The sequence below is a fragment of the Rhinatrema bivittatum genome, chromosome 10 (assembly GCF_901001135.1).
Source record: "Rhinatrema bivittatum chromosome 10, aRhiBiv1.1, whole genome shotgun sequence".
NCBI classification, from domain to species: Eukaryota; Metazoa; Chordata; class Amphibia; order Gymnophiona; family Rhinatrematidae; genus Rhinatrema; species Rhinatrema bivittatum.
This window is the reverse complement of record NC_042624.1, coordinates 93,455,751-93,470,194: the sequence shown is the minus strand read 5'-3', so window position 1 is coordinate 93,470,194 and position 14,444 is coordinate 93,455,751. Positions and strand designations below refer to the sequence as shown.

The window sequence follows — 14,444 nt, the reverse complement described above, 5'->3', positions numbered from 1 at the left end:
GGAGAGGCAGAAAGCTATTTTAATGGAAGATTGCACTATTCTGATTTTGATCACAAATGTTTTGAGGCTAATATTGCCAGATGCCATTTCAAGGTTATGGAAGAAAACACATTCCAGTTGTCCAGCTGTGGCATCAGGTCACTGCAGGGACGTCACTTACAGGAAATGGTTGGATAGTCTCTTTTGCTTTCTCCTGGACAACCTTGTAGGCTAGACAAGATGTCACAAAATATACTTTGGGAGTCATTTGCTGCCAAGGTTATTGTCCCTAAGAATTCCTTGTTTACAGAAAATCTGAGCATTTTGGGACCTTTCAGCTCGAGCTGCAGTTCAGTTTCAGCTTCCACTGGTTATCTGAAAAAGCTGAAGTACTTCTTGCAGTCTGGTTTCAAGTCAAATTGTATCGTACTTATGGTGAACACTTAGTTCCAGGCTACAAGGAGCAGGCAAGTCATTTATGTTTTTTTCTGACTCCTATTCCATTTACGTTCAGGAAGTTTCTCAATATGAAACTTTGAGAGAATGACTGAATGACCTGGAATGAAATGACTGCCCTAGCTCTACCCTTAATTTGGAGTTATTAGATGATACTTTGCACCATTTTTCTTAGATACAATGTCCGGACAGAGTACTTCATTCTTTTCAAAATGCTTTGTTAGCAACACTCTCATCAAACGACACTTCTCAACATTGCATTTGTGAGCATGATTTTCACTTTATTGAGCTGCAATTATGGGACAGTTTCTGGCAGAACACTGGAGAATCTCCTGATTATTTGATGCTTCATAAACAAGAGAAGTCCTTTCCATTTGGTCTCGTTTTTTCAGGGTTATAGCGCTTCCTTCATTGTATCAGAGGGCTCCCTGGGTTCAATGTGGAGAATCTGTTGTATGCCATAGTGTGGTGATTTAATTTTGGGTAGGGATTTTATTGTTACAGTTTTTATCTATTTATTTATCATGCTGTATGTTTGTGGTTTTTATTGTATGTTTGGGTAATTGCCAGGTTCTTGTGGCCTGGTTTTGGCCTCTGTTGGAGACAGGATGCTGGGCTTGATGGACCCTTGGTCTGACCCAGCATGGCAATTTCTTATGTTCTTATGTTCTTATCATTTTGGGCTGGAGCTTCACCTATACCAGCCTTTGTTCCCTTCGGGTTGAGCCTTTGGGTGCCAGGGCAGGCAGGACTTGGGTGGGCCTCGAGGTTAGCTAGAGATGGAAGGTGATTCAGCCCAGAGACAGCAGCTGGTAGATGGTGTAATCCTATCCTGGACAGGATTCGGTACTGGAACTCAGGCACCAAAGGAACAATGAGTAACTGGAGGTGGTCAAGCAAAAGAAGGCCTAAGCCTTGTAAGTCCATCTCCAGAGGATATGTGAGGATCAGAGCTGGCGGCAAGTGGAAGTTGTGGCAAGCAACATAGAACTCTGGACACAGGAAAGTCTGTAGCATAGTCGTTCAAAGCAAGGGTCAGGGCACGGAGAAAGCAGGCGTGGTCAATCAAGGCAATGGTCAGGGCACGGAGAAAGCAGGCGTGGTCAATCAAGGCAATGGTCAGCGCACGGAGAAGGCAGGTGTAGTGAAGGTCCGGGGCTGGAGTGAAGCTGAAGAGTAGTCAGGTGTAGCGGAGGTCCAGGGCTAGAGAGAAGCTGAAGAGTAGTCAGGCATAGCGGTGGTCAAATCCAAAGAGTCAGTCTGACACATAGATGAAACAGGAACAAGGAGAACAGGAACCGGGAACCACAGGAAAACAGGAGCATACGAAGGAACGATTCTCGGATCAGCAACGAGTACTCAGAGTACGAGGAGATCTGTTGCAAAGGCAAAGCTATGGAGCGAGGCCTGAGCTTTTATATGCTGAAGACGTCAGCATCCGGGTCTGCGGCCAGGTTCCCGCCGCGGGCCCTTTAAAAGAACTAATGATGTGCGCACGTGCCTAGGAAGAGGCGCGCCACTGATGGTGGCGTCTCTCTGCGGGCCACGCAAAGAGGCCCAACGAACAGGGACATCTTGGCTGGCAACACTGGGTAGCGTGGCAGGGCCGAAGGCCCTGGAGGGAACCCGAGGTTGGAGCTGGCGGCCCACCGCTGCTAGTGAAGACGAACCAGGAGCTGGAGCCCGTCTGAAAAGGTGAGAGGGCCGCGCCGTGGGGCTGCCGTGGGCGGCACGCGTAACAACTTCCAAATAGATTTGGAGTCAGTGAGTTGAACCAGGGTTGAATGACATTTTTCCAGCAATAAAATTGCTGCAAACTAGATGCACAACGTAACCTCTGGTGACCCTTGTAGAGCAGGGGTTGTCAACCTTTTTTCTGTCGGGACACACCTGTTGGTTCCCACATGCATGACACACTGAACACATTACAGCTACAAGGCTAATGCCACCCCCACCCCTGACCCTCAGTAATGGGTATAAAGAGGAACTAGAACATTCCCCATACAACTCACCGTACAAAAAGATATTCTGGTGTTATCTCAATAACAGCAGCACAAACTCCCTCTACTACCAGGCACAATAGCCCTACTTATAAAAAGACATCAGTTCACTAGCAATGCATGTCCTATTGAGAAAACACGACAAATAAGGGCCTAGATTCATCATTCTGCTATATTTATATTTATAGAAGAATGAGGAGCTGCGAGAAAAAAGGGGCAGGGCGAAATTGTGTAGCCGGCTGCATCGTGGTGGTGTGTTTTCGCTCGCCGCAGTTGTGGCTGGTCTGCATAGTTTTGCACCCATAATGCCGTGGGAAAAGGTATAGTTATTTCCTGCAGCGCTGCTGGGACATAACCCCGCCCATACGCCTTCCCTTCCCCGAATTTGCATTGTACCACCACAATGCAGCCAGTATCGCATGCGGTTTGATGAATGACCTGGAAGGTGAGGTATTTTACTAGCCCACATATTAGTTAAATACCTCACCTCAGTCAAACATACAAGGTCGACCTTCACCAAGTACAGAAAGATCACAAATTACAAATATGGAGACAGAAACTGGAATGGAAACCCAAAAAAACCACTTTGCATGCAGTACAAAACTGGAGAAATAGAAACAGACATATAGCACCCAACATAGTATCAGGATCTGCAATAATGCACACAAACTAATCCAAACAAAGTTACACTGGCATTATTGCATGCACTCAAATGGAACAACCCTACCTATAAAAAGGCAACACTACAAATATTAAACCAGGCCCTAAACACCAATAAACCTCCAATTAGGAAAACAGAAAAAGCCAAGCTGCTATAGATTCCCACACAGAAATAATTGTAAAACTATATGAATAAATGTTTTAAAACAACTGATGAACAAAATAATATCTAATAATTAAAAACTCTTAAAAATTATTAAAAGTTTTCCAAACACCAATAAAATATTTCAAAACAGCAGACACAATACATAATTAAAATGGCACTCAATCAAGAAAAATGAACTTAAAAAGCAACCTTTACTTACCCTCTCCAGCAGTTCTCCTACTCCTTTCCCTTGGAGGCCACACCAGAAGCAGCAGTAACTGCTGAAGCTGTCCTCATGGTCCTCTTTCTTAGGGTCCACAAACAGTCTCTCTCTCTCACACACCAGTCACCTCCTTTATTAGTATTTCTCACACATACATGTCACCTCTCTGACCAGTCTCTCTCAATCATACACATGCTCTCTCTATTTCACAAACAGGCTCTCAATCACACACATGCCCCCTCTCTCTCTCAGAAACATGCTCCATCTCTCTCTCACACACACACACAAAACACCCTCCCTCACTCACATTGACACACAGAAGCACCCTCCCTCTCTCACATGCACACCACACACACAAGCACCCTCCCCCTCCCACATGCACACCACACACACACACACACCTTCCCCCTCCCAAATACACATCACACACACACACTCACACCCTTCCCCTCTCACATATACACCACATACACACAAATAAGTACCCTCCCCCTCTCACATATACACAAGACACACACACAAACAAGCACGTCCCTGTCTCACCTACACACACACACACACACACAGAAACTACCTCCCTGTCTCACATACACATCACACTCACACAGAAGCACCCTCCCTGTCTCACATACACACCACACTCACACAGAAGCACCCTCCCTGTCTCACATACACACCACACACACACAGAAGCACCATCCCTGTCTCACATACACACCACACACACACACAAGCTACCTCCCTGTCTCACTTACACACCACACACACACAGAAGCATCCTCCCTGTCTCACATACACATCACACACACACACACAGAAGCTACCTCCCTGTCTCACATACATACCACACCCACACCCACACACTGGCCCCCAGCTGAACAGCTCATCTTTGGCCCCACCAGCCTAGTCTTCGGCGGTGGCCACCAGCTCCGATCTTTGGATGTTCAGCCCCATCTGCTTGGTCTCCGAGCCACTGGCCAATGTTGGTCTTCGGGCTTGCTGGCCTAGTCGCCGGTGGCGGCCAGCGGCTCCGATCTTTGGCCCCACTGGCCTGGTCTCGGTTGGTAGCAGCCAGTGGCTCTAGTGTTTGGTCCTGCTGGCCTGGCCTCCAGTGGCAGCCGGCAGCCAGCAGCTTCGGTCTTCGGCCCCGCCGGCCTGGTCTCTGGCAGTGGCCAGCAGTTCCAATCTTCGGGTCTTCAGCCCCGCCGGCTGTGGGTAGCACGTAACACACCTGCCGGTGAGGGGCAACATACTGGTGTGTTGCAACACACCGGTTGAGAATCTTTATTGTAGATTATATATTGCACAGAGCTGTGTCTGCAGCCCCACAATAGGAAACAGTATTTTATAGGTATGTACTCCAATTCATGCATAAATAGTAAACCAGGAGTGCAATGTTCCTTTCCCCCCTCCTCAAAACAAGTTACAACTGTAAGGATACTGAACCATGAGTTGAACTCTCTTCACTGAGTGTTATGCACCATCTTTTGGCATTAGAGGTTCCTCCCAATGCATCCAAAGAGGCCAGTAAACTGTAGCCCCGCTCTCATTGTGAAATGCAGCACTTTATTATTGTGTTGCAGCCAAAGCTTAGCCGGAAACAGCAAAGAGAATCTGATTCCTCTTCTGTATAACTCAGAATATGATGACATCATCACTCTTTGCTGAATAGCCACTGGTGCCATTTTAATTGTGTTTAAACAGCAAAATTTTACTGCCTTTATATTCAAGTCACTCTTGCTGCTGCTACACCTTATGCGACCAGTTTATTATCCATCTTGCAAAGGCCCAAAGTGACGCATGCGCTCACATTGTAGCTGGTCTTCCAGTATAGTTAGGCCCAAATGTTTGGGAAACCGTTTTTTCACAAATTGGCAAAATTCTTCCTGCTTGACCGATGGAGCGCGCTGTTAGCCTGCTCTTGGACGTGCGTTTTCCCTTACCCCTTATTCAGTAAGGGGAGGAAAACGCGCGTCCAAACTGCGGCACCTAATGCATGTTGATGGCCCTATTAGGTATGTGCGTGTGATACAGAAAGTAAAATGTGCAGCCAAGCCGCACATTTTACTTTCAGAAATTAGCGCCGACCCAAAGGTCGGCGCTAATTTCTTCCAGCCATATTAAGTCGGAGGTCCTGAAAAGTAAAAAAAAGTAAAAAAAAAAAAAATAAATAAATTTGAATTCGGCCCGCGGCTGTCGGGCCGAAAACCGGACGCTCAATTTTGCCGGCGTCCGGTTTCCGAGCCCATGGCTGTCAGCGGGCTCGAGAACCGACGCCGGCAAAATTGAGCATCGGCTGTCAAACCCGCTGACAGCCGCCGCTCCTGTCAAAAAGGAGGCGCTAGGGACGCGCTAGTGTCCCTAGCGCCTCCTTTTACCCGGATCTACCACGTCACCTAATTTAAATAGAGAATCGCGCGCACCGGCGAAGGGCCGGTGCACGCGCCGGGAGAGCGGGCGTTCATCCGCTCTCCCGCGGACTTTACTGTATCAGCCCGCGAGTGAGGATGAGGGAGAGACTAGCTCTCCAGGGCTCAAGGCATAATGTAAACATCCCTTTTTGTGGGTGCAAGCTCAACTTTTAGTTTCTGTATTGAAAGTGATCGATAACCAGGCATGACACTTGATTAGGGTGATTACTGTTCAACATGTGCGATTGTAATCAATTTGTCCAAAATACATTTTCTTCTTTTAATATCCATAGTTTCTCTATTAAATAAATTCCAAATCGATCTCTGTTTCTTTCCAGGGGTCCCCTTCCTTCCTGTGAGTGGAACATTAGACTGTTCATTGGACATGGATTGGATCTCGCATTCCAAATAACTGTGGTCACAGCCTGACTCTGATATCTCCAAACTTCTCCTTTCCTGTCTCTCCTTGGCAGGAAACCCGTGGGGAGCCTCAGACTTCTCCTCTCTTCTGTCATTCTCTCAGTCTTCTCCTAGAAATTACTGGGATCTTTCTGATTGAAAATTTCAAAATGAATGCAAAATGGGAAAAAAAATCCTTCTTCTCCAATCTTCTCTCATGAGCAGGAAGGGTGAACAGAAAGCAACCTCTCAAATAATATCACCACACACTCAAAAACACTCAAAATAATAATATCCATTAGCTAACCACTGGGTGTGGGTCAGAAGATGTGGATTTCTTACATCCTATGTACTCGGAACTGGCTTTTGAGTCAATACTGGGTAAGGACAGGGGAACTATTGAAAAAAGTCTATTTCTCTTTCATCTCTCAACTCAAAATGCCTCACTGAACCTAGGGATCACCTGCTAATATGCAGGCAGGAAAATACTATTGCTTCAACCTCCAGTGGGGGTGCTAGGGCAAGGTGGTACATCCCTTTACTCCTACCCTAGGGAGGAGGAATAGCCTAGTGGTTAGAGCAGTAGACTATGAACCAGGAGACCAGGGTTTAAGTCCTGTTGTTACTCCTTGTGACCTTGGGCAAGTCACTTTACTCTCCATTGCCTCAGGTACAAAAAAACTTAGGGGTAGATTTTAAATACTTGCACAATCGCGTACTTTTGTTCGCGCACCAGGCACGAACAAAAGTACGATGGATTTTATAAGATACGCGTGTAGCCGCGCGCATCTTATAAAATCCGGGGTCGGCGCGCGCAAGGGGGTGCACATTTGTGCAACCTGCGCGCGCCGAGCCCAGCGCGCGCTGCCTGTTCCTTCCGAGGCCACTCCGATTTCGGAGCGGCCTCGGGGGGAACTTTCCTTCGCCCTCCCCCCACCTTCCCCTCCCTTCCCCTACCTAACCCACCCCCCCTTCCCCTATCTAAACCCCTCCCTACCTTTGTTGGCTGGCAGCCCCGCTCCGTCCTCCGGTCCTGGGGGCTGGTCCGGAGGCCTCGACCACGCCCCCGGGTCTGCCCCCGAAACGCCGCGTCGTTTCGGGAACACCCCCGGACATGCCCTCTCCCGCCCCTTTTCGAAAGCCCCGGGACTTACGCGCATCCCGGGGCTTTACGCGCACCGGCAGCCTATGCAAAATAGGCGCGCTGGCGCGCGAGGGCCCTGCGCACATAAATCCGGAAGGATTTATGCGCGCGGGCCTTTTAAAATCCGCCCCTTAGATTGTAAGCCCTTTGGGGATAGAGAAATACCTACAGTACCTGAATGTAAATCAATGTGATATCTTGATTGAGATCGAATGTCGGTATATTAAAAAAAAAAATTAGTATTAGTATTAATTACCGTGCTTGGTCCTAACACTAGGCCAGAATTCTAGTGGAAATCCCATGGGATCTTTCCACTGATGTAATGACACAGTTCTGGGGTTCTGACTTCCATTCATTGTAATCTAGCACTTCTTGTGCATATTGCACCAGAATAGGAGATAATAACCAAGGGGAATATAGGGAGTGATATCTCATTGGTAGCATGGAGTTGGGTTAGCAATCATGTATTCAAAGAAAGCCCAAATCTATTCCCTTATGGCATTGTTACACAAGTAGCATCTGTCTTCAACAGCAGCTCTAAAGGCAGGCAGGCAGGCAGAGAGAAAAAATAAATGGCAAAGAGTTTCAGAGCCCATCTCTTGAGTCTTAGTTCAGTCTGCTTTATTTGAATTTGTTCAAATTAGAGGATTACAGGAAAAGATCTCATGAGCTTTGATATGAAGTGCATAAAATAAAATTGCTATTAATTATCCTATTAAGCATTTAAGGAGCTGATTGCACAACTGTCTTAAAAACTGCATGTGCATTATTCAAAATATAAATGAATAAATAAATAGAGCAAGGCAGGAACCTGAAGCAAGAATTCTGGACAGATTAAGTTTGCAAACCTTTAACCAAGCAATCATTGTTTCATCAGAACTGTAGATTGATTAGTTTTTGTTTCAGACTTTGCCGGGGCCATGCTTCCCATTAGGCACAGTAGGCACATGCCAAAGTGAGCCAGCAAGAGGATGGCTGGGGGTGGGCGGAGGGAGGGAAGCGTTATAGGGAAGGCACGGAAGATCCCGCGCCTAGGTGTGTGTGGGATGCAAATCCATTCTTGGACATACTTTTGTTTAAAATGGTTCCTTTAGAATGGCTGTGTTTTCCTTTAGCATCAGAACATAGGAAGAAATACATTGAGCTGAAATGCACCCATATTATTCTAACTGTGATTAGTCTTCCACACAAAATTTCAGCAGGAAGGGGTAGTTTAAAGGTCCACAGATTCAAGTTAATTTTCAAATGGAAACCATGCTGATAGCTTACTTTCGAAAATATGCTTCAGCAAGATCCACAGGTACAAAAGTACCTGTGGACTTTGCACCAGGGTCTTCGCGAAAAAGTACGCAGAGGGGATTTGAAGATAATTTTCGAGTGCTTACTTATCTTCCCCTGACCTCATGCATCCCCGCCCCCAGGAACACTCTTTTTTTCCCATGGCTAAAACTAGCCACCTTGTGAAACTCTGTGGCGAGATTTGGCTGCTGAGGGGAGGAATTTATCCAGGACACCTCCTTAGTTACCTGGGTCAATCCCTTTGAGAACTGTGCACCGAGTGTGCAGAAAATCAGCCACATCTCACCCACTGCAGCTAAGTTTGCCCGTGACCTTTTCTCATCCTAGTTGTTTCATTGTTTAATGGCCTGACCTTCGATTCTGCGAAACCACTTTAGTGATAAATGCGCAGATTTAATAAGCAGAATTTGCTGACAAGTGACCTTTTCTACACAGCTTTTTCCCTTGCCTGGGAAACTGTGCTGTTTTGCAAGTTTTTAATGCACAGCTTTTAATTATCTTTTTCTATTGTCTTGTAAGCTTACACAGGAATGAAAAAAAAAAGGCAAAAAGGTCACACATTTCATTTTTCTTACTGATTAAAAATTCTAGCATTCTACAAGTGTACCGATATATCATTCAAACGCAGAGGAGACTGTTTGTCAGCTTCGAGCTCAGGTAATGGAGTTAAGGAGTTATACAATGTCGTGGTAAGCCCAATGAATTATATGTACTGCTTCCCTGAGACTAAGCCATCAGCCCAAGGAGTGTAATCATCTCCTATGCCTCTGTCTACAATAGATATATAAATTTAGAACAGTGCAGGGTAGTTGAATCAATTGTTGGTGTAGTAGAAAAAGTTCATGCTAAAAGATACAAATTAAGCCAGTGGGAATTTCAAAGCAGTCGCTCCTTAGCACATGGCGCTGCTTATAGATTTGCTTGGCTCGTTTTGATGGTACCTTGGAGAGGCTTTCTATTGCAGAGTAGTAAATAGAAAGTTGCTCTCTTTAACTCCCTCTCCCGGGACTCCATCCTGACTGTCAAATGGCTATGAATGACAGCTACCATGGAATAAGCAAACATGCAGTAATCCCTGGGGAATACAAGCAATGCTTCTGTGTGAGGTCAAGTATTCTAAACTCTTGAGCGAGAGTGGAAGGAACCGTTTTAAAGAGCCACAACTGCACAAGAAAGCACTTCAAGTCATTAAGAGTCTGATTTACTAAGGTCTCTTTCCTCATTCTGTCTCTATAGGAAAAAAAAAAAAAAGCTTAGTAATTCAAGCTCTAAGTTTGCCAAGCTGTTTACTTCTGTAGGCCTGTGGGGTTTTACTACCTTTGCAAAGTTACATGCTGCAAATATCATGCATAGGGTGGAAGTTTTACATCATTAGAGTCTTCCTAAATTTTGCTTCTTGGCCTCATAATTTGCACAGATGTGACACAGCACTATTCTGTAGTGAAAGGTTGGCAGTGTTTACTAGATTACCATTAAGGGACACAACTATTAGGTGTATACCATATGACTTTATAAGGAAGAAACTACTCTAAGGAACAAAATTACAGAACATATAGAAAGACTTAGTTTAACAGGACACAGCCAACATGGATTTACTCAAGAGAAGTCTTGTCTCATCAATCTGTTACTTTCTCTTTATCCAGTCAGACCAGGCCAGACGCAAATGAAAAATGTGTAGTTATTTCTGGCGTTAAAACTGTGCGATATGGCTTTGCAATTTGTGAAGCCCGCCCACTTGGACAGAAATCCCGCCTCAAACTCCTCCCCCTTTTCCAAATTAGCATTGCACCATGCGTTAAAGCGTTTTCACATGCGAAAAACACCTTAACGCAATTGAAAATCCCATAACGCGGCTTGGAAAATAACCCCCTAAATTAGGCTACAGCAGAGTGGAAGCTATGGTTTCCTGAAACCATAGGATATTACTAATACAATAAAACAAGGATGACTAGTGTGCTATTAAACTGAGGAAGCTGGTTTGTTATACTGGGAAAGCCTCTGCTAGCTCTAGGCCATAGAAACACCTAACAACTGTTTTCTGAGGTCAGTATAAGCAGCATTATGGGTCACTCTTTGTTTGATCAGTGGAGCAAGGCAATCCAATGCATAGAGATAGCCCATTGACCAAGTCCTGTGGGCAGAAAAGTACACGGTAACATATAGCACCCAGAGAAGCAAATAATAATCATTGGAAAATGTGAATTTCTCAGAAATCTAATTTTTTGTTCAGTCTTAGGGGAAACTTGCTAGTATGGCTATGGCTGATCCATTCACCCTTATCTATCTCTGCTCATATTACAACATCTCCTGAAGCCCTCCAAATAAATGTCCAGTTGTGCAGTGAAAAAGCAAGCGTGGAACAGCAGTTTTATGCAAAAAATCCTAGAGAGTGATTTTTTTTCTAGTTTTTGAGAAATGAGCCCACCTTAGAATAAATGCCCTTTATATTCTGTATTCGCATTTTTCATAAAGCTGTATTCATTATCTAGAATTGAAGAATTGGGATTGATAAAAGTGCTAGCACAATCTGTTCTGCACATTTCTTACGCTCATTTTAATCTATGTAAAGTAGCCAAGTATCCTTACAGTACTAATAAATCAAATATATAGAGCTCATCATTTTATTCTATACCTCATTCGAGTTTAAATCAACCTATGCCATCAATCTAAAAGGGAATAAGCAATTTAACTGCTATTTACTTTGTTTCTTATTTCATTTTATACTGTCTTCTTGATTGAAAAGAAAGCTATTAGTCTGGGAAGCAAATTATTTCCCATTTACATTTAAAATGGAGAACAAAACCAATAGATGAAAATGCATTTTACATGTTGATTACTCTTGCAGATACTGATTTAATTTAATGGGTTTCAGTGGCTGATGTGCTACAAAAGAAATTGTGTCATTGAGAGATCTGTTTGTCCTAGTTCATTACAGATATTTTCTCTTTTCATGGTGGCTATCAGAAGATGAGCACTGCAATCACAGTCATTTATTGCATTGGTCTCTTTTTCTCTTCTCAGCCTCTACAGCTAGACTGTGACCTCTGTGCCATTGTTTCAAATTCTGGTCAGATGAGTGGTCAACGGATAGGGAAGGAGATTGACCAGTCCTCCTGTGTTTGGCGGATGAACAGTGCTCCCACAAAGGGCTACGAAGAAGATGTAGGCAGAAGGACTACCATCAGAGTTGTCTCCCATACCAGTGTGCCTCTGCTGCTTAAGAATCCGGCCTACTTTTTCAAAGAAGCCAATAGCACCCTGTACGTGATCTGGGGCCCTTTCAGAAATTTGCGCAAGGACGGCAGTGGCGTAGTCTACAACATGCTGAAGAAGGCAGTTGACAGATACGCTGATGCAAAAATCTATCTGACCACAGAAAAGAGGATGAGTTACTGTGATGGGGTTTTTAAGAAGGAAACCGGAAAAGATCGGTAAGTCCTGCCTGACAGGAATTAGTTGCCAAGTCAAAGAGTAAAGCTGTCCCCTACCTTTTTCTAACACCCTCAGAGGATTTGCTTCAAAATCAGATCAGTCCGAATCATAATAGGTAAGAACTTTTCTTCCCAGTTTTAGTGTATTAAATCTTGTAAAGCTAAGACTTTTAGATGATATCCATTTTTCTTTAGCAGCTGTCTAGATGAAATACCAGGATGCACAGAGGGCTTTTTGGGTCAATAAAATATTGTGCAAATGAAGATTCCTGTCTGCATTACATCCTTTAGCTTTAAAATTATAGCACTTGCAGTCAAACTATCCTGCTTTTCTCTTTTGATTTTACTAATGGTCTGCCTTGTTATGATTTGTTTTGAAGTCTTCTGTGACCCATTAATGAGTCTCAACACACACAAGTCAAAATCCAATGATTTATTAGCTGAAAAAGTTTATTTTTCTGAACGCCAGCTACCAAACACACTGGAAGATATATTTCTAATTTGATTGTTACTCAGGTTTAACTGATATCAATTCATTTTAAGCCAGTTCATTCAGCTTTCAGTCATAAGGTGTTCCACTATGTTTTCTGTTGAGAAGACTGTCATTTCTAAAGTCCTTGGCCTATAATCCACTATGTATGACATACAGCAGCATTCTTATTCATTCTGGAAAATGTATGTGTTTTTCAGACCTGAATTCCCCACAAACCAGAGTAGGTAGCTGCCTAGGGGCACTGGTCTGAAAGGGGCATCTCCTCTTCCATCTTAGTGGCACTTTATGAGCAACATTGTCCTCTTGAACCTGCCCTCTGACACTGGACAAGTTGGTAGCTTTAGAATTGTCACCAGCCTGTCCCTATGCCTTTAAGGGGGCAGGTGCCACAGGACAATGATGCTCAGAAAAGTGCTGCCAGGACATAAAAGGAGGTGCTCTGAACATCATGCAGCATCTTCAGGGGACAGCGTTCCACCATATGCCCTCACCTAGAGATGTCTAAGAGGTAGATCAGTCCCTGGTGTTTCTCTGTTGGCTTCTTCTCTAATTCAATTATGAAGACTAGGATTCCACATCTTTTATCTGTACGTTGCAGTGATGTAAGAGAAAAGTATCATGATCTGTCTGTGGATGAGGTCCTTAAAATTAGTGTCCTCCCCATACCTCTTCCAAATTATTTGTCATAGTAGTCTAGGTTTGCTAGAACAATTAACAGTTGCTATTTATAAATACCGCACTTCTTGGATCCCATTTCATTTATTCTCTAGATTGATCACTGTAGATGAAAGTATAAGGAGATGAGACCCATTAGATTACTATTTTCTATATTTCTGGTGCTGAAACTGCCTGTTGCAACATGTATTGTCTATAAATAGATACAGCTGATTACGTCCCACCGATACAATGTTGTTGTATAAATAGGGAAAAAAAAAAAATATATATATAGTGCCAATCAAAAAAGTAATTAAACATCTGATATTTCCAGTAGCTTCATTAAAATGAGATGAACTTATTTATGCAGAACTCCCCCAACAATGTCAACTGGGGCTAAAAGTGTTCCTGGGCTTTCTGCTTGAAATCAGTTTACCTAATCTGACTTGTTAAAGTACACGGGAGGAAAATCTGGTCACAATTCTCCAGAAGAAAATAATGTCCCAGTGCCCTGAGTAAAGTAAAGGAGCCTTATCTGGCATAGGGTAAACCTTTTTGGTAAAGTTTGTGTTGTTCCTGGGGATTTTCCTTGGGCAGTTGCACTGTAGTGAATTCTTTGATGTGACAGTGAACATTTTTGTACTTACAGTTCCTGCCAGTGTAAAGTACTTTATGCAGATCCTATTACAATAACGAATGACTCCCGTGTGAAAGAGAACAATCAGTGGGCACCATAAGTTAGTTTAATGAGCACATTTTAAAGCCCAGCCTTTGCCATCTCCTCCATCTTCTAATTACCATATCAAAAGGAATTCTCCATTGCATCATAATGCACTGTAGAATGGTAGAGAGAATGTCAATGCACGCACATAGCTTTTATTTAGTATGGCATACATCTGCCATGTTTTCTTTTGTTTTAGATTGGGGATAAGCAAGTCTAGAGCTCAGGAGCCACAAACTACTTCCATTAGTGTTGCCATGTCCATACCTAATAAGTATACATATGCTGAATCGGAATAAAAGTTAATTTGGGTAATTCTGCTTTCCATAATATTGTGCATATGCGGATATGCTATAGTATATTGAATTTTCTTTTCAGAAACACAAGTATTAGTGATATGCATTCGTTGACAGTATCTATGTCATTTCA

The 14,444-nt window shown here is 43.8% G+C and overlaps 1 protein-coding gene across 2 annotated transcripts in view; it reads left to right on the top strand.

The window, feature by feature from the left end:
• The window catches only part of ST6GALNAC3 (ST6 N-acetylgalactosaminide alpha-2,6-sialyltransferase 3), a 351,514-nt gene that overhangs the window by 177,247 nt on the left and 159,823 nt on the right, over positions 1-14,444 (top strand). For both annotated transcript variants that reach the window (XM_029618308.1, XM_029618307.1), the window contains exon 3: positions 11,738-12,147. In XM_029618308.1, coding sequence (XP_029474168.1) covers positions 11,738-12,147 — 410 coding nt within the window. The remainder of the gene's footprint in view (positions 1-11,737; positions 12,148-14,444) is intronic.